Below are 25,274 nucleotides of genomic sequence, written 5' to 3'. Positions count from 1 at the left end.
CATCACCCCTTGACCTGTTGTAGCATCAACGTTTATAAGGTTCCTTCTGAGACCCTCAAAACGACACAAGCTTTTTACGACATTATGTCTACATTCTTTAGGTGCATATTGAATTTTAGGTGCCATGATGTGTGTGTGAATAACGATATGGAGAATAGCACACTGACAAACGGCTATTGTAGTACAATGGCTCACATAAGACAGCGGGCAAGACGGTCTATATTATAACCTCAGGTAGAGTCTACCTCAGGTTATAGGCCCTTATTTATCAATGCGGTGTACACCCACAATTGGGTGTACACCTGGTTGATAAATAAGGGCCATACACTCTATAACCTCAGGTAGAGGGCCTCTACCTGAGGTTATAGACTGTCAAAGCTGTAACTGTACATAAAATAAACTCACATTCTCGTCTTCATCTGCTTTGACTTACAGTTAATTTGTCATGTGTCGCATGACGGCGTCGCTTGACAAAACCTTTGTCTACTATGTTCCTGCATTAGTTTTTATTATTATTATTATATTTGGTTGATTGTACCAACTTTGTCTAAATGTTATTCCAATGCATTCACACACATTTTATGTCCATATATCACCCATTCTGACCGGGCACCCATTTTCGTGTCAGCATCATGTTATGCTTTAGCTATTTAAAAATAGCAGATCTACAAGCTCATATCGCGCCACCGAGTGGCGCGATACGAGCTTGTAGGTCTGCTATTTTTGAAAAATCGAAGAGCGACTGACATTTTTAGAATCTGATCTCAGGTCAGAATGGGTTCATCAGACCAGTGTGTGTCCGGCGGAAACCTCGTATGAATCTGATCTCAGGTCAGAATGGGATAATGTAGTACGTTTGGCCAACGTACGGTGGGTCAGTGAGTCATTTGGGATGTCGGCCCACTCTCACCTCGTAACACGAGTTTACTGAAGTAGATTCTGCCTTAAGTAAATGCATCGTAACAACAATATATTTATCCGCTGTTGTATGTGTTAACTTATTTTGAGATATCTGGGAAATTATACATTTTAACATAGAGATGCTTTTTTTTTTTTTTGTCATACGCGTATTCTGATTGTGGAACCGATGTAAACTAGCTCCATTTAGTATTTAACGATATTAATGTTCTGTGTAATGTAACATAAAAATAAATAAATCTGATTATCTGAAGTTGGCAATTGTCTTTATGTTCGCGACCCCTCGGGGGGGGGGGGGGGGGGGGGGTCGCCAAATTATTTTGGGGGGTCCCATATTTTTTCCTTTTTTTGCTCCGAGACATTGCCAAAGCATTTCCGGGGGTCCCCGGCCAAAAACGTTGAGAACCCCTGCTGTAATGCATGGTTTCATGTTTGAAATGATATCTTCTATGTTGTTCAATAGCAGTTACTCAGTCTCTCAAGCCATCCTTGGGCTGCTACTGTATATATTTACTAAAATAAACGTGATCGGGACATCCCTACCTATAGCCTATATTGACATGCCAAAAATATGAATTGTTTATCAATGATTTTATAGTTTATTGGGTGTTTCATAATTAAATTGATTTGTTCGATTAAGTGTTGCACGCCTAAATGTTGGACTGTGTGAAGATTACCTACCTACCTTAGAGTGTGTGTGTGTGTGTGTGTGTGTGTGTGTGGAGTGGGGGTTGAATAAGATGGAGGGATTGGAGGAATAGGTTTAGTAGAGTTGATCCCTTGAGAGCAGATGGTGAGCGGTTTGCTTACCTAGAGAGACGAGGTGGATCTCAGGAGCTACAGTGAGTTTGTGTCTGTGTGCACGCCGGTTGAAGACCCCTGAGGACTGTGTATTCTTCACATTGAGCCTTTGCAGGAGGTGAAAAGACCCATGAGACCACCAGACAGACGGGTAAGCACTTTATTCACCATTTAAAACAAAGCATGCGGTTCCCAACCTTGTCTGGATCAGGGCCCGCCTTGAAAGTCACGAAAGCCTCCACGGCCTATACCTGCATGTTAACCAATTTGGCTGCCGTGTTCAGATGGGTGTCTCTGCCCCAGCATGTAAGTAACTGAATGTCATTTTGTTATGCACAACTCGTACTTTACTCAATGCTTCTCTTCTAGACAGAGGCTGTGACAAACTCCGTGTGGGACAAGGTGTGGTCATGTCCATGAAAATGGCAGTGCTGCTGCTGCCGCTGGTGCTGCTGCTGCTGAGTGCTGGAGCCATGCATGCCTCTGCCCTGCCAGCCGTCTCCTCCTACGAGTTCACTGCCTACAGGATGCAGCACTACGACCTGGGGCCGCAAAAACACGGTAGGTACGTTTTGTATTCATTACGCAGAGGGTCCCATTTCACAAGTTTTCTATAAAAATCATTTAGAAAATGGCAGATGTACAAGCTCACAAGGCCTCGCACCGCGAGGCATTGTGAGCTTGTAGATCGTCTATTTGGTGTGAAAGCAGAGGCTGGCTGTGAATACACATGATGTTTCATGGATCGTGGTGGTTCTTAAAGTGGGGTCCGGGGACCCCCAATAAGTGGTCCAAGTACATATCCAACTCACGTCCAAAGTGGTTAACCCTGTCTGAGGGGTCTCCCGAGGCCCCTCCCCCAGAGCATCTGTTGAAAGATCAGCCCGTCTGTCTGTCTCTGTCTTCGTGTGTGTGTGTGTGTGTGTGTGTGTGTGTGTGTGTGTGTGTGTGTGTGTGTGTGTGTGTGTGTGTGTGTGTGTGTGTGTGTGTGTGTGTGTGTGTGTGTGTGTGTGTGTGTGTGTGTGTGTGTGTGTGTGTGTGTGTGTGTGTGTGTGTGTGTGTGTGTGTGTGTGTGTGTGTGTGTGTGTGTGTCTCCCCTCAGGTCAGACATTCATCATTTCTATTTGATCAGATTTTCCATTTATTTTTGCGGACTCCACACGAAAGGACAATAAAAGTCTTTCTCCTCCAAGAGTATAGCAACACACATCGATTACTGTACCACCCCTCCTCTCACCAAAACCTTTAACACTACTAGGCTCATGAATAATGTAATAATTGATTTAAAGGTAATGTGGATGGCACTGCTTACTTCCCAAATATGAATGGACGTCCTCCACTTGCAATGCCCAAATATGGATATTTACTGTAAATCCGATTTACATCAACATCACGTCTATATCACTACATCATTGTATAAAAGAAACGGCCAATTGGCTGAAAGGAGTTCCAACCTACTGCCCGAGATAACCGTTTCAGGACAGCTGTTTCCAGGTCATCGACATTCACAGACACAATAGCAATAACAGTCCAAGCTGAATCCCTGGAACTGCATTCATTCCTTTGCTTCTCATCTGAGTAATTGATAATTGTGTCCCCACCACCACCACCACCACACCCCAATCTACCTCGTCACACTAAACACGCCGTCTGCACACGAAGGAAGAAACGGACCAGGTGCTAGACGTAGCATACTATTAGCAAATCGGAGGGCATAATACTCTGAAACCAGAAAATCATGTCCAAGTCAGGGATCTCTTTAATCTCTCGCCTCTCGGGGCAATACGCCGCCGCCACGCCTCAGAAGCTGAAGGTACTGGACGCGTACCTGCTGTACATTCTGCTGACCGGAGCGCTGCAGTTCCTGTACTGCCTGCTCGTCGGAACCTTCCCCTTCAACAGCTTCCTGTCGGGCTTCCTCTCCTGCGTGGGATGCTTCGTTCTCGCCGTGTGTCTCCGTGTTCAGATCGACCCACAGAACAGAACGGAGTTCCGCTCCATCTCCCCACATAGAGCTTTTGCCGACTTCCTGTTCGGGCACACGGTCCTCCATCTTGCCGTGGTGAACTTCATTGGTTGAAAAACGCAGTTAGTTAAAACCAGTTTTGGACAGGCAGGCCAGGGCAGACAAACAGGAAGACAGCGGCGCCTAGGCAGGCAGACAGGCCAGGAAGGCAACAAAGTGCAGGCAGGGGGACTATCCGGCCTAAGGCTGCGCTGCAAGGGTTGGAGCCTGGCTTGCTCCTGCTGGTCTGAGCCTGCTGGCTGTGGCTGCACAGTAAGTCTGGAATTCCTGAGTCTGGGCTTGCTGCTGAGCTAGCATTCTGAGCTGTCTGGCTTGCCAGCCCGGCTGGTTCTGTTGCTGCAAGGCAGGGCGGGGAAGACCGGGCCAGGCAGACAGTGAGCCAGACCTCGAGAGAGGCCCGGCTGAGCTGACTGAGCAAGGCTGGTATGGCTGCAATGGCTGACTGCAAAGGCTAATTTACGCTGGCTTGGCAGCCTGACTTTCTACACTGGCTGACTGGCGAAGCTGGCTGGCTGCGTTGGCTGAGTGGGCGGGCTTGCTGGCTAGCTGGCATGCTGGGCTCCCTCAGGGAAGCTTTGGGATGGATCTCTAGGGGCATCGGCTTGTGTTGAGCCTTCCAACGGCATCTATCTTGATCTCCGTCCTAAGAAAGAAAGACAGAAAAAGAAAGACACACACAAACCCAACTATGCAGCTTCCACCTGAGGAACCGAGACGTGAAAAAAGAACTGAGCGTCACTTGGGATGGTCACAAACTCTCCAACCATACCCACCCCATTTATCTTGGAGTTACAATGGACAGGACACTCTCCTTCAAAAAACACCTGGAGAACACAAAAGCCACGGTCAACAACCACAATAACATCCTGTGAAAACTAGTGAACTCCAAGTGGGGCGCAGACCCACAAACAATCCGTGCAACTGCCATGGCCCTGTCTTTCTCTACAGCAGAGTATGCCTGCTCAAGCTGGAGCCGATCATGTCACACCAAATTGGTCGACACAGCCCTAAATGACACCTGTCGCATCATCACGGGATGCGTCAAGACAACACCTGTCCCGTGCCTTTATGCGCTAGCCGGCACCTCCCCCCGCACATCAGACGACTGTGTATCGCTCAAGATGAATGGAGAACACAGGAGATACAGTGAAGTTGGGGATGAACGAAGGAAAGTCTGGAATGAAATGATAGAGAACACCTCACACACACATAGTTTCCTTTCGTGGCTGTTTACATTCGAGGGTCGCCGGTCCTCCATGTTGTGGCGGCAGTGGCTCAGGTGGTAGAGCAGGAAGACGAAGGTTCCCGGGTCGATCCTCAGCTCAGTGTAGTGTCGAAGTGTCCTTGAGCAACACACTGAACCCCTCCCTGACTGCTCCTGATGAGCACGTTGATGTCCTGCATGGTTTCCTCACAGGGCTACACAGGCAATTTGGACATCATCCAGTTCAATTAGGCGACTGACTCCATGTGGTGACTTGAAGATTGGGCATTCATCGATGATGTGTTCAACAGTCTGTGGGTTTCCTCATTCCGTGGCAAGTCGCACCCAGGAGGGTTGGTTGAAGGAGTGTTGATGAACTTCCTCAACGTGGATGTGGATTTGGACCATTGGTGTTCCAGCAGTCAAGGATCCATCCAGGGTGTGGAGGGCTCGTGGTAAGGAGTCTCCTAGCCTCGGTGGAGAAGTGTTTGAATTGGCATATTCAGAATGTGGGTGTGAATGTAATGATACTTCATTAACCTCCCGTGGATTAGCTTAAGTTGCATTTTGCATTGTGGGCCAATAAGTCCACATGAAAGTCATCCCCAAATTGGATCAATTGAATCCTGAGATCCGCATGGGACCGGCGTGGCTTTGTCTGGTTTGGGATCAGATGTGGCTATAGCCTTGCAGCGTGACGTTGGTCAGCTCCATATATGGGCATGGTCTATGACGTGATTTGGTCATGGTTTTGGCCCTATCCGAGCCCCATTGTCTTCTATTGAAATTCAAGTTTTCAAAATGAGCAAAAGCTTGTGGTCGAACCGGTCGGTCGAGCAGTTTGTGAGATTAGTTCCAGACAAACGCACAGACCAGACAAGACTGACTGGCATGCCCCCCCCCTCCTGTGAGGGAGTGAGTGAGTAAGTTGCAGTCAGGCAGGCAGACAGACAGACACATGGCATCACACATCTACAGTACATAAAGCTGTGCGATTTAATACAATATAAAAGGAATGATAGATGTTAAAGGATAATGGAAAATATTTCAAACGGATAGAGCCGACTGGGCAAAGCCCCAAGCGCAGAGCGCTGTGAAATGCAGTACACAAACACACAAAGCTAACCGATCAAATCATCTCCAATTTGGTACACACAAAGCTGGGCATATGAGGGGCTAGCGCCCCTCAAAAACTAAACTAAAAAGTCATGCACCCGTGTGAAGTGAGGGGCGCTCCTATCATCATACATCATCTCACTCTGGCCAATCACAATTTGCTTTCTCAATTTTCTGTCCTCACTTTTATCTTCAATGTTTGTGTTTTCACAATCCCGGAAAGCTGGGCATAGGCGCCCCTGGAATGGAATTGTGAGGGGGCGCTATTATCATCATACAGCATCATCATACATCACATTACGTGCTCAGCCAATCAGCTGAGCACATTCCGTGCTCATACAGACAGACATACACACAAAGCTGTGCATAGGAGGGGCTAGTGCCCCTCAAAAACAAACAAACGTTCATGGCCCCATCACACTTTAGAATGACAATTTCAGTCACCACCAGTGCCTTGTGTTTTCAATGGTTACAATGGATTTCGTTTATACAGTATAGGGAGAACGCATAGACGTTAAAATTAACCCACAAGTGGGCAGTGGATCAGGGGTAGGTTAGAGTGGGGGTAGAGTGGGGGTAGAGCAGCTAGAAGGGAACCGCAAGGTTCCTAGTTTCATCTCGGGACCCCGCGCCTTGGATACTTTTTTTAATTTATTTTTATTTCAGACAGGAGAGTTTCCTATTTGAACTCACTAGGAACATGGTCTCTACACTAACTGGCTGAGCACCAGGCACACCGATATTAGTTATAAATAACTTTTTATTGTTGTGATCATTATATTGCCAATGAACTATTTTCCTTTAAAATTAGACATTCAGGCCTGGGCGGTCCAGGCACCTAGGCTGCTAAGTCAGCCTGGCGGCGTGTCGCGGGTTCACCTCCCCCTATCTCTCCCCTCCATACTGTACACTATTCAATAAAGGCAGAAAAGGCCCAAAAATATATCTTTAAAAAAGATTGACATTCAAAAAGGCTTAGTCAATTAAATTAAGTCCCCTCACATCCTGCACATAATTCTACATAATTCTGCATTCAAACTCCTAACTCTGAGTGGGGAGGGAGTCTGAGAGATGGGTGTCTGAGAGATGGGTGCTCTGAGTCTAATGATGATGAATATATGTTGATAAATTTGCTTTGAAGCTGCGCAAGTGCAGACATGTTTCACCATTTGAGCTGCTTGCTCAGGGGATAAATGGAATCTTGGCCATCAGGTCAAGATCCGAGTCAGATCCTGTGTCTACTGTCTCGGTGAGACATGACATGACCATTTACACAATCTAAATGTCTCAATGGAAGAGCAGGGAGACTAAATATAACCACCCCGGTATAAGTTAAATCGTATTAACACACTCTAGCAAAGACATGCATTGTTATATTTCTTGAAGGCCTGTTGCACTTCAGCGCCTGTGTGTCTTCGTCCATGGCAGGCTGTCGGGGAGCCATCGTGGTGGCGGAGGCTCGCTCGTCGGACGAGCCGGTCCTGACGCGCCGCTGTGTCATCATGAAGGTGTCGGACTTCACCACGGAGAAGTTCCTGGAGTCACAGAGACAGAACGCTGCCGCCATCCTGCTGCTGATGCCCAGGAACACCTCCGCTGTTCCACAGGACGTCGTGCAGGTAACACAACACATCATGGGACTTTGAATCATCAAATATCACCATTATTATATTCTAGATTTTTGTCTTGATTCGAACGATTATTTAAAACGTATATTGAACATAATAGCACATCTACAAGCTTGGCTATTTTCACAATATTTGCACACCATCGTTGTACAACAGAGTATAATACGAGTTTAACCCATTTAGTCTGGGAAAGCATCCCAGTGTCATTTTAGTGTCATAGTAGCACGATCTAGCGGTCCGTGCACCTAGGCCGCTAATCCCGGTCCCGACGACCTTTGCTGCGTGTCTCTCTCTCCCCCCATTTCCTGTCAGCTTACTGTGTATACTGTACAGTGTACACTATCAAATAAAGACAGAGAAATCCCCAAAAGTATATAAAAAAAGAGGAAAAAAAGTTGCTGTCAAAATCAACACTGGAATGGACGTGACGATCCAGTTGGCCGTGCTCCTGAGTGGCCTCCTCTCTTTCCCCCATGCAAACATGCAGTCGTTCATGGAGAGCGAGAGCGAGGCCTTGCTGGAGGAGACCCGCATGCCCGTCTACGTGGCCCCGGAGGACGAGCAGCTGCTCTGCATGTACGAGGAGGTGAAGCAGGCTGCGGCCGCACGCACCTCCTCCATCCTGGTCAGAGGTGAGAGAGAGAGAGAGAGAGAGGACCGTCTGAAAAGTATGCCTTCAAGAGACAAGAGAGTGGCCGCACACACTGATATAGCCAAAGTGCCAACAATTTATTTGTTGGTTCGTTTATTTTATTCCCTGCGACGTACCTAAAGGAAATGAATGGCACTTTGGCTATATCAGTGTGCCACAGCGACCACTCTCTTGTCTCTTGAAGGCATCACTTTATAGATTGTTTTGCTGTGGTCCATGTATGACCACTACAAGCATTTGGTGTGCGTAGCAATAGCATCGTCCTGCATAGAGAGAGAGGACAACACCATGGATGGAGGGAGGGATTAAATAGCAGTGGTCAGGCACCATGACTTATATGACTGAATATTTATTATAGAATGAGGCGTTCGGCTCTGCTACATTTTTCTCCCTGCTCGGCACAATTTAACACCATCGTTAAACATTAAGAGCAGGGAGATAGATATACCATAACAACCCCCCATGGGGAACATAAATAACAGAGCCCCGGTGGTGGTGGGAGCAAACATCACATAACAACCAGGAACCATTATGCAGAAGGAAGGAAGGAAGAAGCAAGCAGTCTAGTGAGCTTAAGTAGCCGCGCCCAATTGGTCAGCTGACCACCACATCAGCGAATGATGTGTGGGTCTTGCACACACTGAATACACCCACATAGTAATGCAGCATATTAACCCCTTGAGTATATACACGCGCCCTTGAGCACGGCATGAAACCCCTCGAGTATATCTGACTGAACTAACTCTGCAAGCTACGTATCATTAATAATAATAATTATTATTGTAGTTATAATGCTACAGTGTCACACAAAAGCATCAAAAGTAGCGGATCCACGAGCTGCTCGTATTGAGCTTGTAGATCTGCTACTTTTGCCGCTTCGTTTTTTAACTTGAATCCTGAAAAGAAACACTTTTGGTTTCCACCCGGCATTATGTGAAATCGACGTTCCATTGCTTCACTTGTAAATTGATGATCAGAAGCAGTGCGAGATTTTCGAGTGAGCCTGCGTCTAAAGAAGAGTATAGACTCTACACGTATATATGCGCGTGACATCGTCGTCATAGCCGGAAGTTATGCTGGAGCGCCTACTAAGTGGCCAAAAACTACTTTCTGGCCTTGACAGCCAAAACATCCAGCCTGAAAAATCCTTTCTGATTGCATTAAGCTCACTTTGCCACTGATTTTATGCATGCGTAATAACTTGTATGTTCTCTTTTCTGTCTTGGTGGTCTCTTGCTGTGTGTGTGTGTGCTTGCGTGCGTGCGTGCGTGTGTGTGTGTGTGTGTGCGCGCCCGTGTGTGTGTGTGCGTGTGCGTGTGTGTGCATGCAGTTCTCCGCAGTATGGTCACATCCACGTCCTTCCAGATCTTAGTGAACAACAACAGTCCTATCAAAGCCATCACTGACAACACACTGGTCACGCTGGAGGTGAGTGTGATTTTTGACAACACACTGGTCACTCTGGAGGTGAGTGTACACACTGGTCACCCTGGAGGTGAGTGTACACACTGGTCACCCTGGAGGTGAGTGTGATCACTGACAACACACTGGTCACTCTGGAGGTGAGTGTGATTTTTGACAACACACTGGTCACTCTGGAGGTGAGTGTACACACTGGTCACCCTGGAGGTGAGTGTGATCACTGACAACACACTGGTCACTCTGGAGGTGAGTGTGAAACTGAAGCCTCAGTTATGCTCGTTATGCTCGTTCTCAACCTGGGGACCAGGGGGTGTTAATTTGAACAATTTGCACAATTGGAACAATTGAACAAATTGGGCTCTATCTTGTCGTGCCACCCCTTACCCCTTATTCCTAAACGTATTTGCCATTTTTTTACTATTTTGAAAAAATAGTTCAACTAGCCACGTTGTGAGACACATTGTGAGCTTGTACATCAGCTATTTGTTTTTTTAAATAGTTAATAGTACATAAAAAGTAAATGTAGTAAATAAAAAGTGGCATGTACATGTTATAGACTTTTTGTTAGATTAATGAAAACGGTGAAGTCGAACAGGGTTTGTATTGAGTTTATTGAGGTTTAAGTGAAATTACGTTGAGGTCAGCTTAAACTTGATTATCCCAACTAGGGAAATGTAATGGAGAGAATTAACAAACTCATAGAAATAAGTTACTGTTACTGTACATGAATGGTCCTTGGAAGCAGTCGTTACTGTACATGAATGGTCCTTGGAAGCAGTCGTTACTGTACATGAATGGTCCTTGGAAGCAGTCGTTACTGTACATGAATGGTCCTCGTGAAAAGGGTGAGCAGAGTCACTGAGGATTCTCTTAGTGCCTTTTTTCTGAATGAGGTCTTTACACACAGCAGTTAAAAGTAAGTTTGCTTATTAAACAGAGAGCATCCGGCTCTAGTAATTACATTCGGCAAGGAACATGAGCCTCACTTAAATATCTATGGTGGAGAGGAATGAGGAAATGTAATATTTGCCCATATACTGTAGGTCAAGGTCTCGTCTCTCACACGAGAGATTGAAAGAGTGCGAGAGGAAATTAAAGCTTTGTCGCAAGACAGGTTAAGTTTGCCCACGAGACGGATTGAAACAGTCACTTGTGGTTTAAAGCAGTGGTTCCCAAAGTGGGGTCCGGGGACCCCCAGGGGTCCTTGAGGGAGTTCCAGGGGGTCCCCAGCTAAATGATAGTTTGGAACCAAATGGACCCTTATGGATCTGTAACTCTGAGAGTGTACAAATGGGGTCCATTTCCCCCAATTTGTAAACTAACAGTGATTTTACAATATCAATTGGGGGTCCCAGAGATAGAAATGCCATTTTAAATGGGGGCCCGTAGACTAATGCATGTCAAACTGGGGGTCCTTGAAATTTAACGGGTTGACAATCTCTGCTAGAGCCGTAAAAATCTTCTCTTATGGTGGTCCCTGGCATATCTTTTCAAATGGGGGTCCGCGGGCTGATTAATGTCAATTTGGGGGTCCTTGACATGAAAAAGTCTGGGAACCACTGGTCTAAAGGTGCATTCAGACTAGACACAATAAGAATTATCACTTTAAATAATAATTTAATATATTACTTTAAATAAGCGCTTCAGTGAATTTCGTCCCGGAAGCATCAGTGATGTGTGGCCTATACTTATGACTAGTGTGTTTTGCTACAGCTACAATCTCCGACTTATATTGCAACTTCATTGTTGGGCGTTTCAGGGAGTGCTGATTGGAACAGGGGAGGACCCGCCTACCATCGTCATCACTGCCCACTATGACTCCTATGGGCTGGCGCCGGTGAGTCCTTATTTCTAATACATCTAGTTTCTGCAGTGGATTTGACCACATTGCCTTAAAGAATGCACATTTAGTCATTACAGATTTCTTTGAATCCACTTTTTTCGTGAATGGATAGTACCTTCAGTATTGTGTACATTTCTTTGTGTGTGTGTGCATGCTTGCGTGCGTGTGCGTGTGCGTGTGCGTGTGCGTGTGTGTGTGTGTGTGTGTGTGTGTGTGTGTGTGTGTGTGTGTGTGTGTGTGTGTGTGTGTGTGTGTGTGTGTGTGTGTGTGTGTGTGTGTGTGTGTGTGTGTGTGTGTGTGTGTGTGTGTGTGTGTGTGTGTGTGTGTGTGTGTGTGTGTGTGCGTGCGTGCGTGCGTGCGTGCGTGCGTGCGCACGCGCATGCCACAGTGGTTGTCACATGGAGCAGACTCTAACGGCAGCGGGGTCGCCATCCTGCTAGAGCTGGCTCGTCTCTTCCAGAAACTCTACAGCAGTCAGAGCACCAGACCACCGTGAGTTAACATCATGGGTCATAGCAGGCAGACCACCGTGAGTTAACATCATGGGTCATAGCAGGCAGACCACCGTGAGTTAACATCATGGGTCATAGCAGGCAGACCACCGTGAGTTAACATCATGGGTCATAGCAGGCAGACCACCGTGAGTTAACATCATGGGTCATTTCCTGATGGTTTCGTCCCAAATGTCTATCCATAGGATGATTTATTTATAATGTAAAAGCCAAATGTTGCATTGATTGATTTATTGATTGATAGACATGAATGGTGAATGCAAACAGCACAGTACAGTCATACACTTTGGTCTAAAAGTCCTGAAGACTTGTTTCCATTGATGTCCTAAATTATGTATGTAAATTATGTATTAAATTCATGGGTGGGTGCGTGTTTTCTCTGCCGCGTCATCAGTGCCCATACCCGAGGCGAAAGGGCCTTTCTGTGTGGAGTTTGTTCTCCCCCGTGTCCCCTAGGGTAGGTAGTGGTACCCTCACAAAAAACATGCAGTAATCCTGGTCTCTAAACTACCTATCCCTGGCCAGCCGGGGCGCCTGATGGAGGGGAAAGGAACTGGTCGGAATAACGTGTTCCTTCCACGCGCTACGTAATATACGTAGTATAATTTGAGCAATAAGGCCGGGCTCAGCCCCTTGAGCCGTACAAGACCACAGCCTGTTCAGGTGTTGGAGCTTTGTGTGCATGAATTGGAGCGGTGAACCCCAATTTGAGTGTTCCCTCTTGCAGTATTGTTATTTGTGTTTTAGCTATCACCTGATGTTCTCCCTCACTGGAGGAGGCAAGTACAACTTCCTGGGGACCAGGAAATGGATTGAAGAGAATCTGGACCATGCAGGTGAATTCCCTCCACAAACAAAAAGAGAAGACACTCAAAATGTTTTCCATGAATTACTGTGTGTGTTGTTAGGGTATCTGGAATGTCTATAGTATTGTGTTTAGTGCATGCAAGTGCAGTGTTGTTGCATTTTAACCATTGCATTGTTGCTGTCCTTTTCACCATCCACTCAGAGTCGAGTCTGCTTCATGACAACGTGGCATTGGTTTTGTGTTTGGACACTCTGGCCAATGGGGATGAGCTTTACATGCATGTGTCCCGTCCGCCTAGACCCGAGACACCCATGCACTCCTTCTTACAACAGCTGGAAGAGGTAAAACATGTCCGTCCAACTAGATTTAAATGACCACACCGCTGGTCGGCCATGTGTGACCCCTTGACTACAGTATACTTGACATTGCTGCAGAGAACATTCCAAAGCATATGAGCACTCGACTGGTCTGCAGGTGTTTTATTATTTTGCAGGGGCGACTGACGTCTCCAGCTATTATTATTTTGTAAAGACTCTCCTGAAGTCTCCAGGTATTATTGTTTTCTCTGATGCAAGTTGTCCCTGTTGAGCACTGACGAGCCCTTCTACCTTCTGCTGGCTGAAGCGCACTGGACTTTCCTATTCCAAAGCATCGTTTGTTTGATTTTTGAGTGAAGTCAGCTGATTCCATTCATTTCAGTCTAAATTAGCTTGAGATAGGTACAAATCAGTTAAGTTTTACTTTCACTTTTTTGTCATTTTAAAATGGATAGTTTACCCCCAAAAAATCTTTTTTTTTATCATGAGACCAACTAACTTAATGTCAGTCAGCAGGTTTCTTCAGAATATATATGGCACTTATTTACTATGACACTATGGCAACTAGTACTAGAGTCCAACTAGTACTAGTGGTTCTCAAATGTTTTATTTTGCAAAGACCCTCTTGACTCTGAGAGTGTACAAATGGAAATGGAAGTCCATTTGGTTCCATTTGAACACTCTCAGAGTAACAGAGTTACAGGGCTATCTCTTTTCTGGTAATATTATTGTCCAAAACGTGGGAACTTTGACATTAATAACGTCCACCACAATGATCCCTGCGTGTGTGTCGCAGGTGGTTCAGTCCAGGTTTCCGTGGGTGAGGCTGGGCATGGTCCACAAGAAGATCAACCTGGTGGAGAACACGGTGGCGTGGGAGCACGAGCGCTACAGCCTGCGCAGGATCCCGGCGTTCACGCTGTCCCACCTGGACAGCCACGAGGCTGAGCAGAGAGGGTCCATCCTGGACACCATGTGGGTTGGCCTCACTTCATATTCATATATATACTGTATTATCATATGGCTCCATCCTGGACACCATGTGGGTTGGCCTCACTTCATATTCATATATATACTGTATTATCATATGGCTCCATCCTGGATACCATGTGGGTTGGCCTCACTTCATATTCATATATATATTATCATATGGCTCCATCCTGGATACCATGTGGGTTGGCCTCACTTCATATTCATATATTATCATATATACAGAGAGGCTCCAGAGCGACTTACATTAAGCAATAACAAAAAGCATGGCAATACATCACATACATAAAAAGTAGTTATCATGAAACATGTGTAAGCTAAGAACGTAACAGTGGAGTATCTATATAATGAAACTATATAAACTATACATACTATACTATACTATACATACATACAGTATATACTATAAAGTGCTATGACTACATACAATGCAATTCTAGTACTGTGTCTACGTAACATGCTATAAGTCTGTATAAAATGCTATCTAAGTCTACTTCATATTCAAATTGGCCCATCGCGATTAGTATTACATAATCGACTGACTGATAAGAATTATTCGAGATAATTGCAGTTATTGTTTTTTGCATAATCGTCAGAATCGTCTCCATTCATCTGTATGAATGAATCTGTTGGAAAATGACATACTGTACTTTTTAAAACATTTTCGAAAGGAAATTGTGGAAATAGCAGATCTACAAGCTCACAACATGCCATGATGTGGCTTGGTGTGAGCTTGTAGATCAGCTATTTCTCACTGCTTTAAGTATACAATTATTAAATATCTCCTATTTTGGTCATAGTAGGCTACTTAGGTTATTTATTTCGATTTTTGATACGATCAGTCCTTACTTTGTACCTTATGTTTAAGTTATTTGTCATTATCAACCTAGCTGTGTAAAGTAGTATAAATATCATGTTTCACTTCCAATGTTCAATGCAAACAACCCAATTCAATCGTTAAATGCAATGGTAAACTGTCACGATCATGACGTACACTCGTACAGCCTTACATTATTTCATCCACACAACAGTATCAGAGCACCTGCTTCTTGAGTATTCACATGTGGATCTTCCTCCATCAGGTCTCAAGTGGAATTCAGGAAACTCAAGCGTAATGGCATTATTATAGCAGAATCCCTGGCACGCTTTATGTACAACCTCTCTGACAAGGTATTTATATAATATACACTAAATAAAAGGACTGAATGTGAATGCCAGGTTAATAGAATCATATATCAATGGAACACTGACTAATTCTTGCCATTTCCCACACAGGGTTCACCCAAAGACCTCCAGGTTTTCAAAGGCCATATGGTGAGATTCTTTTCTTGCAGTTGTCTGTGTGAGATGGAGTGTGCTGTGCTGTGCTGACCTCTGGTGTTACTTTGGTGGCATTGCAGTGGCATGTCTGTTACTTAACCACTTCTTCAACCCTATAGCATCCCTCTTCTGGGGGGTTAGGGCTTTTGATGTGATGCATTGTGAGCTTGTATATCGATATTTAGTGGGGATATAGGGTCAACAGGGGCCATCTGAATATGATCAGCTAAGTAAAGGTGTTACTGTTCGGGCCTTGTTTTACTAGAAAACATTGTCAAGGATGGTATAAGTGCTAACTAAAGTGCTTATACTCCAAATGTAGAGAGATGTACCTGGATAAATTAAACATGAATAAAACACAGCACAGGTTTTCGATAGCAGAGGTCAACCAGTATCCACGTCCTTACACTTTGTGTTATAAAATGTCGGGACGCAGGAAATCCAGGAGAGTCGTCTGTCCAGTCTGATGTCCTTCTTGACGTCGGTGCCGCGTGCCGCCCAGCTGCTGGACAAGGAGCCCAGTCAGATGGTCCTGGTCAACACACTGGAGCAGGAGTTCAGACGCTACCTGAGACAGGTCCACAGACACACCTTCAAACAGGACAAGAGGTAGGAGGACATGTCCACAGACACACCTTCAAACAGGACAAGAGGTAGGAGGACAGGTCCACAGACACACCTTCACACAGGACAAGAGGTAGGAGGGCAGGTCCACAGACACACCTTCACACAGGACAAGAGGTAGGAGGACATGTCCACAGACACACCTTCACACAGGACAAGAGGTAGGAGGACATGTCCACAGACACACCTTCACACAGGACAAGAGGTAGGAGGACAGGTCCACAGACACACCTTCACACAGGACAAGAGGTAGGAGGACATGTCCACAGACACACCTTCACACAGGACAAGAGGTAGGAGGGCAGGTCCACAGACACACCTTCAAACAGGACAAGAGGTAGGAGGACAGGTCCACAGACACACCTTCACACAGGACAAGAGGTAGGAGGGCAGGTCCACAGACACACCTTCACACAGGACAAGAGGTAGGAGGACATGTCCACAGACACACCTTCACACAGGACAAGAGGTAGGAGGACATGTCCACAGACACACCTTCACACAGGACAAGAGGTAGGAGGACAGGTCCACAGACACACCTTCACACAGGACAAGAGGTAGGAGGGCAGGTCCACAGACACACCTTCACACAGGACAAGAGGTAGGAGGACAGGTCCACAGACACACCTTCACACAGGACAAGAGGTAGGAGGACAGGTCCACAGACACACCTTCAAACAGGACAAGAGGTAGGAGGACAGGTCCACAGACACACCTTCACACAGGACAAGAGGTAGGAGGACAGGTCCACAGACACACCTTCACACAGGACAAGAGGTAGGAGGACAGGTCCACAGACACACCTTCACACAGGACAAGAGGTAGGAGGACAGGTCCACAGACACACCTTCACACAGGACAAGAGGTAGGAGGACAGGTCCACAGACACACCTTCACACAGGACAAGAGGTAGGAGGGCAGGTCCACAGACACACCTTCACACAGGACAAGAGGTAGGAGGACAGGTCCACAGACACACCTTCACACAGGACAAGAGGTAGGAGGACAGGTCCACAGACACACCTTCACACAGGACAAGAGGTAGGAGGACAGGTCCACAGACAGACCTTCACACAGGACAAGAGGTAGGAGGACAGGTCCACAGACACACCTTCAAACAGGACAAGAGGTAGGAGGACAGGTCCACAGACACACCTTCACACAGGACAAGAGGTAGGAGAGCAGGTCCACAGACACACCTTCACACAGGACAAGAGGTAGGAGGACAGGTCCACAGACACACCTTCACACAGGACAAGAGGTAGGAGGACAGGTCCACAGACACACCTTCACACAGGACAAGAGGTAGGAGGACAGGTCCACAGACAGTGACACACCTTCAAACAGGACAAGAGGTAGGAGGACAGGTCCACAGACAGTGACACACCTTCAAACAGGACAAGAGGTAGGAGGACAGGTCCACAGACACACCTTCACACAGGACAAGAGGTAGGAGGACATGTCCACAGACACACCTTCACACAGGACAAGAGGTAGGAGGACATGTCCACAGACACACCTTCACACAGGACAAGAGGTAGGAGGACAGGTCCACAGACACACCTTCACACAGGACAAGAGGTAGGAGGACATGTCCACAGACACACCTTCACACAGGACAAGAGGTAGGAGGACAGGTCCACAGACACACCTTCACACAGGACAAGAGGTAGGAGGACAGGTCCACAGACACACCTTCACACAGGACAAGAGGTAGGAGGACATGTCCACAGACACACCTTCACACAGGACAAGAGGTAGGAGGACAGGTCCACAGACACACCTTCACACAGGACAAGAGGTAGGAGGACAGGTCCACAGACACACCTTCACACAGGACAAGAGGTAGGAGGACAGGTCCACAGACACACCTTCACACAGGACAAGAGGTAGGAGGACATGTCCACAGACACACCTTCACACAGGACAAGAGGTAGGAGGACAGGTCCACAGACACACCTTCAAACAGGACAAGAGGTAGGAGGACAGGTCCACAGACAGTGACACACCTTCAAACAGGACAAGAGGTAGGAGGACAGGTCCACAGACACACCTTCACACAGGACAAGAGGTAGGAGGGCAGGTCCACAGACACACCTTCACACAGGACAAGAGGTAGGAGGGCAAGTCCACAGACACACCTTCAAACAGGACAAGAGGTAGGAGGACAGGTCCACAGACACACCTTCACACAGGACAAGAGGTAGGAGGACAGGTCCACAGACACACCTTCACACAGGACAAGAGGTAGGAGGACAGGTCCACAGACACACCTTCACACAGGACAAGAGGTAGGAGGACAGGTCCACAGACACACCTTCACACAGGACAAGAGGTAGGAGGACAGGTCCACAGACACACCTTCACACAGGACAAGAGGTAGGAGGGCAGGTCCACAGACAGTGACACACCTTCACACAGGACAAGAGGTAGGAGGACAGGTCCACAGACACACCTTCACACAGGACAAGAGGTAGGAGGACAGGTCCACAGACAGTGACACACCTTCAAACAAGAGGTAGGTAGGTACTTATGTACTGCATATGTAAGACTATGTACTGCAAAGATCATTATTATGGTAGAAAATAGAAATACTACAGTATACTGATTGTCTCACCAGCTCAGTGGTCTTGTGGTTAGAGTCAGTCTCCTCTGAGATTGTGAGGCCAAGGTTCAAATCCAGACCAAATCATAACAAAGATTATACAGTACATATGCCTCCCTGATTTTGATTTGACTTATTAATTTCTAGCAAGAAGGTTAATAGAAAATTAAGGATAAATAAATCAAAGTCATAGACTTATTTCCACTGTGGTCCTCTTACACAAAAATCACAAAAATATACACGTAGTACAAGTTTTGTACACGTAAACCAGGGTACAAAATGTTTAAGGCTAAAACAATTACAATTTACATACCTGCGTTGCACAAGGATTTGATTGGTAGGGTCTTGAGTGACCTATGTCTATGGGCCAGTGGCCACATGGCTCGATGCTACTTACTTATACTAATTATCTCCCTTACAGGGATCCTGACATGACATTTTTTGATCAAATGAACCAACCAGTGATGATGTACAGGTAAGGATGACTTTGAGCTTACGTTCAGTAGTGTATTGCCATTTCAAAAGACTTGACAGCAATGTGTCTCGGTTCACATAATAGCACAAATTACAAAACAAAATGATGCAGTTGTTCACTGTCACAACTTAGACAACATCAATGCACCATAACATAATACAAATAGTATAATATACAAAATTGTGAAATTGTTATGTTATTGCAGCATCCATATAGCCTGGTTTAATCTCATTGCAATTTCAAGGGGGAGTGGTTAAACCAGGCGAGCATCCATTGCATGGAGGAAATACTTATCGAGGTCTTTATGTAATTTAAATATTATTAAAAGATCACACCCGTGTGAAGTGAGGGGCGCTCTTATCGTATCATGACTTATCATGACGTTAAATTGACACTATGCCTATTTGCTCAGATACTATGACGTAAAATTCTCCATTCATTGTCAATGGGAATTTAATGTTTGTGTAGGACAAAAATAGACACTAATGGCTGAATATAGGAGGGACTAGCGCCCCTCAAAAATAATCTATAAAGAATTAAAGATTAGTTGAAGGTCTTTTCTTTGTCTCGTCAGAGTGAAACCTGCGGCCTTTGATCTGTTCCTCGGTGGCTGTATTGCAGCTTACTTGGGCATTATTTATTATGCTATTCAGGTTGGTTTGCACACAATGCACTCATTGTTATTGTCCAGGAGGGGCTATTGAATTCACTCGTGTTCATATGAAGCCCAGATACCAAGATACACCAAAAATGCATGAACCGGCCCGTCAACATTCATTTTGCTCATGATTTTATTCATTTTTCTTTCACAGAACTTTGGCTATCTGTACACAAAACTCAAAGCAGCAGTGAAGGCCAAGCACCAGTGAGTTGATGATGTGTAATATGGACTGTAAAATGGAAATGAATGCATTCATAAATTAGAGGTGTTTCAGAACGCTCAAAAAAATGCATTATGGGGCCAAGTCCTTTTTGTACAACATGGACTGTGTTGCATCATTTGAATTTCATTCCTTCTTTTCAATAAACAGAAATCCAATGAATTGTACATTGCTTCCCCCATTAAGAAAACAAACAAACAAAAAAACTGTCTTGTAACACATGTCTCATCAGGGGATGAGATGAAAAGTAAACAAACCCAATAAGGTAAATCGGAAACACGATACGTCTTGCAATCAATCTGAACGCATCTCGGCAACTAGGGGCCTCGGATTGGATTTTTATCAGAACATCTGCAGTGTGCAGGGCAGTCCTCTGTCGGTGGAAACCTTGCATGTCCAAATTCCCAAACTGTTACCTTTCAGAACAGTTAAAAAAAAAAAACAGGCTGCGTAGTGTAATTATTATTTAGGCTAGTCTCAAACTCTTGTTAATACTTTTTATTGGTTCAATATTCATAAAACCCACCGACACACTTTTAAATAGCAAAAATAGCAGATCCACAAGCTCACAACGTGTCGCATGGCGGCACGTTGTGAGCTTGTAGAGGGGCTTTGTTTTTGCTTATTGTCCGTGACACCGTAGTATGACAAAGTAGGCCATTAATAATCTATGAAGAACAATAGCTAGTTGAAAATGTGGAGAGATACGAGGTTGGTCCCGCCTGGCGACGGCGACGGCTATTATGACTGTTCATGCGTGGACGTCACTCCGTCTGGACCCTGATTGGAGTTGTGGCTGTCAGAGCGCTCCGCTGAGACCAACAGCCAGATCTCCTGTCACAGATAACACACGGGCAGAAAGCGTGTGGCGAGACAAAGGGAGCCCTGTAGAGCCCTGGTGAATTATTGATTGACGTGAGCCCTGTTTGAATGTGAATAGAGGTGACCCAGGGTGGAGGGAGCGAGCGGTCATCCATCCGGTCCAGAAAAGAAGCCTTCCTTCCTTCCTTCCTTCCTTACATCGTTAAACTATACCTGCCTGCCTGGACGTTCCGCCATCATCACAGATCATGGCAACGTCGTCGGGGCCGCTGTCTCGATTACAGTGGAGAGCTGAACACAGTGCTGAGATGCTTTACTTGTGATGACGATGTAGAAATGCTCTGTTACAACTATAAATGTCCAGTATTCAAAATGTAGGCTATACTTGGAAAAAGTATAGGCATCAAAACGTACGTAAAGCACACAAAGTGAAAGTACTCATTTTACGCAGAATGTCCCATTTCAGAATGTACACAAAATACATACTTTTGAAAATATGCTATTTTCATATAGGCAAGTAATACAAGGCTGAAGTGGTTAATGCACGTTTTCTAATAATCTACAAAGTAAATAATTGTAACTCAAGATTTCAACGAATTGCACTGGTGTAAAAAGTACACAGCATTTGCCTCTGAGGTGGAGTAGTGGAGTAGAAGTAAAAGTACTGGAAATCGTAAGTACTGAGGTAAAGAACTCTAAATCAGTACAGTACTGTCTTGGTTACTTCCACCACTGGCTAAACAACAGACCGTAGTGGTTGGTTCCATGCCTTGGAAGATATTGAGGCCACACACACACACACACGCACACACACACACACACACACACACACACACACACACACACACACACACACACACACACACACACACACACACACACACACGTATGTAATGGATAGTGACCCCAGGTGCGTGCATCTCGGCGGGGGGCCTTGCGGGGGGGATTAACAGCTTAGCTCAGGTAACGGCTACAGTAGGAGAGAGGTGTTCTGGTTCGCTGAGGATCACTCTCATAAATCCACTTACAGCACCAGATTCATCACAGTTGCTCCTATAGTTAACACATTCCACTGTCCTAATGTTCTTAATTGTTCTCCTTACTTTTGTAATTGTTTGCTATACAGTATTGTTGTAGTAGGCCTATGGGTTTTATAGCTAGGATTCTTGGGCTGGCTATACAGAAGCAGTGATGTGGAATTGAGCATGATATGCCTTTGGTTTTCAAACATTTTAATTTCAAGGATTCCAATAACTTGGAGCGTACATGGTCCATTTGGACCACACATTGAGAACCACTGCTATATGCAAATAAGGGACATGCATCAAAGCGCTACATGCCTGGCAAACCAGCAGTCATGCAGAGACGGAACCACAATGTGCTAATCACTGATGCAAACACATTTAAAGTTAACCACAGGGGGGTAACATTTCACTCAATCTGTCAAAAGGGGTCAGAAGGAAGTAATGGTACACATGCATCAACATCTGAGTTTTCTCTGAAAGTGTTAACTCTCATTGTTAAAGAAAAGTAACACTCTGGATTTGGCTGTATGTGTACCGTTACACAGCAGAATCCACGAAGGGAGGAGCTAGCAGGTGAGAGGGGGAGGAGAAGGGATATGAATGGCTTTTAGGTCTGACTGGGAGACTGCAGGTCAACAGTAGGTACAGAGTATAGACAGACTGTGGTTAAGTGGACTTGCAGCATTGTGTTGTGTTTGACGATGGCTCCCCAGTTGCACATCAGTACGTACTCGGAGCAGTTTGGCTCTGCTGGGAAAGGAAGACCAGCACAGCTTCGACCGACCTCATCCCACCGGAGGAATAACCCTCACCCCCGACCGGTAAGGAACTACAGTAGCCTACACACAGACCACTTCATCCAAAAAAAGAATATTCATGAAAGTTAGTCAATTGTGACTTTTGAAATGTCTTTGCAAAGGGTTAGAATGACTAAAATGACTACATTAATACATCCTCTAAACAGGTAGCGGTATACAATGTAATAGTATATCAGTGTGCAACCAAGTTTTATAATTGTTTTATCTACTGCCAGAACTGCAGGACAGGCCTAGAAGTATGTTTTTATTTTTTCAAACACAGATAATTCTTGATATGCATAAAACCTTTCTCCACAGATATTTTAAGAACTTATTTTGACTTCATCATTCATATTTAGTGATTGACTTTCAGAATAATTTCTGATTAGTGAGTAAGTAAGCTGTGGATTATATATAATTTATGTGAGATCTCTCCATTGATTGATTGAATACTTTAGTTTAACTGTATAACTTTATTGTAAGTTATACAGTGATGCTAAAATGGTAACACAACAAGCCTGGAGGGCTTGTTTCCATTTGTGGTCCTATACATATTCAATTCATCAAGACTCCAGCCTTGGAAAAGGCAAAGTAGATGCATGCCTGAAAAAGCTACAGTAATAGGATACAGTACCTTTGCACCAGTAGTGGAGTACTCATTATACAGAATGTCCCACTGAAACACTGAAAATAGCAGATCTATAAGCTCAAAACACGTCACATGGCGACGCATTGTGAGTGTGTAGATCGACAATTTTCAAACGGTTGAAATGTATATAGGACTGAAGTGGTTAATGCATGTTTTGTAATAATAATCAAAATCTTCAAAGTAACTAGTAACTCATTTGTTTTCAAATAATTGTGAGATGTAGTGGAGTAGAAGTAAAAGCACTGAAAATTGGAAATACTCCAGTGAAGATATCTCAGGTACAGTACTTGAAGTAAATGTACTTAATCACACCACTGTTTTTCACTTCACTTTATCCTGTATTTGTTTTGTTTTAAATACAGGGAAATGGAGCAGGTTCATTCTGGTCTGGGTTCATTCATGTAAGCCTTATAATGACCCCAAACACAATTAACACCACAAACTGTCTGCCCTCACATTGTAAGGGCAGACTAGTGGTCTACTGTAATTGCTGGGTCTCTTCCGCTCTTTGATTGACATTAAAGCACTTCCACTAATGAACTCCTAGGATGTTACATCAACCTGTACAGGGTGAAAGCTGTGTCATGTATTATTCACTACTTCCACCATGTCCATCTATCTTTACAGAGTGTTTGTTCCACTGCAAAAAAAAACTAGGACAGTACCACTCCGGACGAAGAAAACAAAACTCAATTCATAATTTATTGAATAGTATAAACATAATTAGTGTGTTTTTGTCTGCCCTGTTAATCAGCAGGGATGGAAACTGCTAGAATATCCTAAACAAAAGCAGGCTACGGTTACTGGACTAAATATAACTTGAGCAAAAAGTAAGGCTACTTTTTGTGTTTTGATAACTGCTCAAGTAGTGGATTTTACAGTCATTTTACATACAGTAACATAATGCTATGGTCACGTCTTGAACATTATCCTTTCAAGAACAACCAAACATGATGCTCAGGTTACATCCTGACAAACAATACGGCCCTATTTTGCCAGTGCCTTACTACCCCTTATCCTTAAACTTATTTGCACTTTTTTTGGAAAAACATATAAGGGGTGAAAATAGGCCCCATGCAGGTTACATCATGAGCATTATTCTTTCAATAATAACAACCAACCCCTCTAAAGCACTGAAGGTGGTGACCCCATCTTTTCTGAACCTTAGTGTGAGCTTAGCTTAGGTGGCACAGTCACGCCTCACGGTTAGAAGGTCCTGGGTTCGATTCCCGCCCGGGGACGCTGTGGGCGTGTTCTCTCCTCCGCGTCATCAGTGCCCATACCCGAGGCGGGGTTGGCGAAAGGGCCTTTCTGTGTGGAGTTTGCATGTTCTCCCCGTGTCCCCTAGGGTAGTTAGGTACCCTCACAAAGTACAGTACATGCAGTAATCCTGGTCTCTATAGGTGAAAAGAAGCAGCTTGGACTCCTCATGCATAGAAGGAGGCATGAGGTCAGTCCACTGCCCTCCCCAGGTTGGCAGAGGGCGTGTATAGCGTCCAGGATTACATTAGATAATCGACACTGGGTGAAAGAAAAATGGGTTGCAAAAATCGTGGGATAATTTTTTTAAATATAGAAACGTTCCTGTTCCCTTTGTCCTTCATCTCTCCCCTATTACTTCTGAGGACTTCTTGTTACCGCGGAGGATTCAGACCAGCTACAGACCGACCCGCTCCGTGTTGCGCTCCTATGACGGTGATGATGGTGGTCCATTGTTCCCTCCCGTTAGACAGCTGACCTTCCATAACCCGGGTAAACATCACTGTGTGCGTGCGTGCGTGTGTGCGTGCGTGCGTGTGTGCGTGCGTGCGTGCGTGCGTGTGTGCGTGCGTGCGTGCG

At 45.2% G+C, this 25,274-nt stretch overlaps 2 protein-coding genes across 2 annotated transcripts; both read left to right on the top strand.

The window, feature by feature from the left end:
- Window positions 1–2,141: 2,141 nt before the first annotated feature.
- On the top strand, window positions 2,142–20,183 carry LOC310863783 (BOS complex subunit NCLN; the record flags this gene model as incomplete). The annotated part of the gene is made up of 15 exons (XM_083772278.1): window positions 2,142–2,280; window positions 7,494–7,684; window positions 8,181–8,325; window positions 9,676–9,773; window positions 11,527–11,604; window positions 11,999–12,102; window positions 12,870–12,958; window positions 13,132–13,271; window positions 14,044–14,222; window positions 15,320–15,407; window positions 15,513–15,551; window positions 15,994–16,166; window positions 19,208–19,261; window positions 19,836–19,914; window positions 20,074–20,183. 15 exons carry the CDS (start codon window positions 2,142–2,144, stop codon window positions 20,128–20,130), a joined length of 1,653 nt encoding a protein of 550 aa, XP_083628404.1. The 3' UTR covers window positions 20,131–20,183.
- LOC310863187 (dolichyl-diphosphooligosaccharide--protein glycosyltransferase subunit dad1-like) lies at window positions 3,458–3,799 on the top strand (the record flags this gene model as incomplete). The annotated part of the gene is made up of 1 exon (XM_083771360.1): window positions 3,458–3,799. One exon carries the CDS (start codon window positions 3,458–3,460, stop codon window positions 3,797–3,799), a length of 342 nt encoding a protein of 113 aa, XP_083627486.1.
- Window positions 20,184–25,274: the final 5,091 nt, after the last annotated feature.

This window comes from Protomyctophum parallelum (assembly GCF_964188405.1).
Source record: "Protomyctophum parallelum genome assembly, chromosome: 8".
Classification (NCBI taxonomy): Eukaryota; Metazoa; Chordata; class Actinopteri; order Myctophiformes; family Myctophidae; genus Protomyctophum; species Protomyctophum parallelum.
The sequence above is the reverse complement of the archived record's forward strand: the minus strand, read 5'-3'. Positions and strand labels throughout refer to the sequence as shown.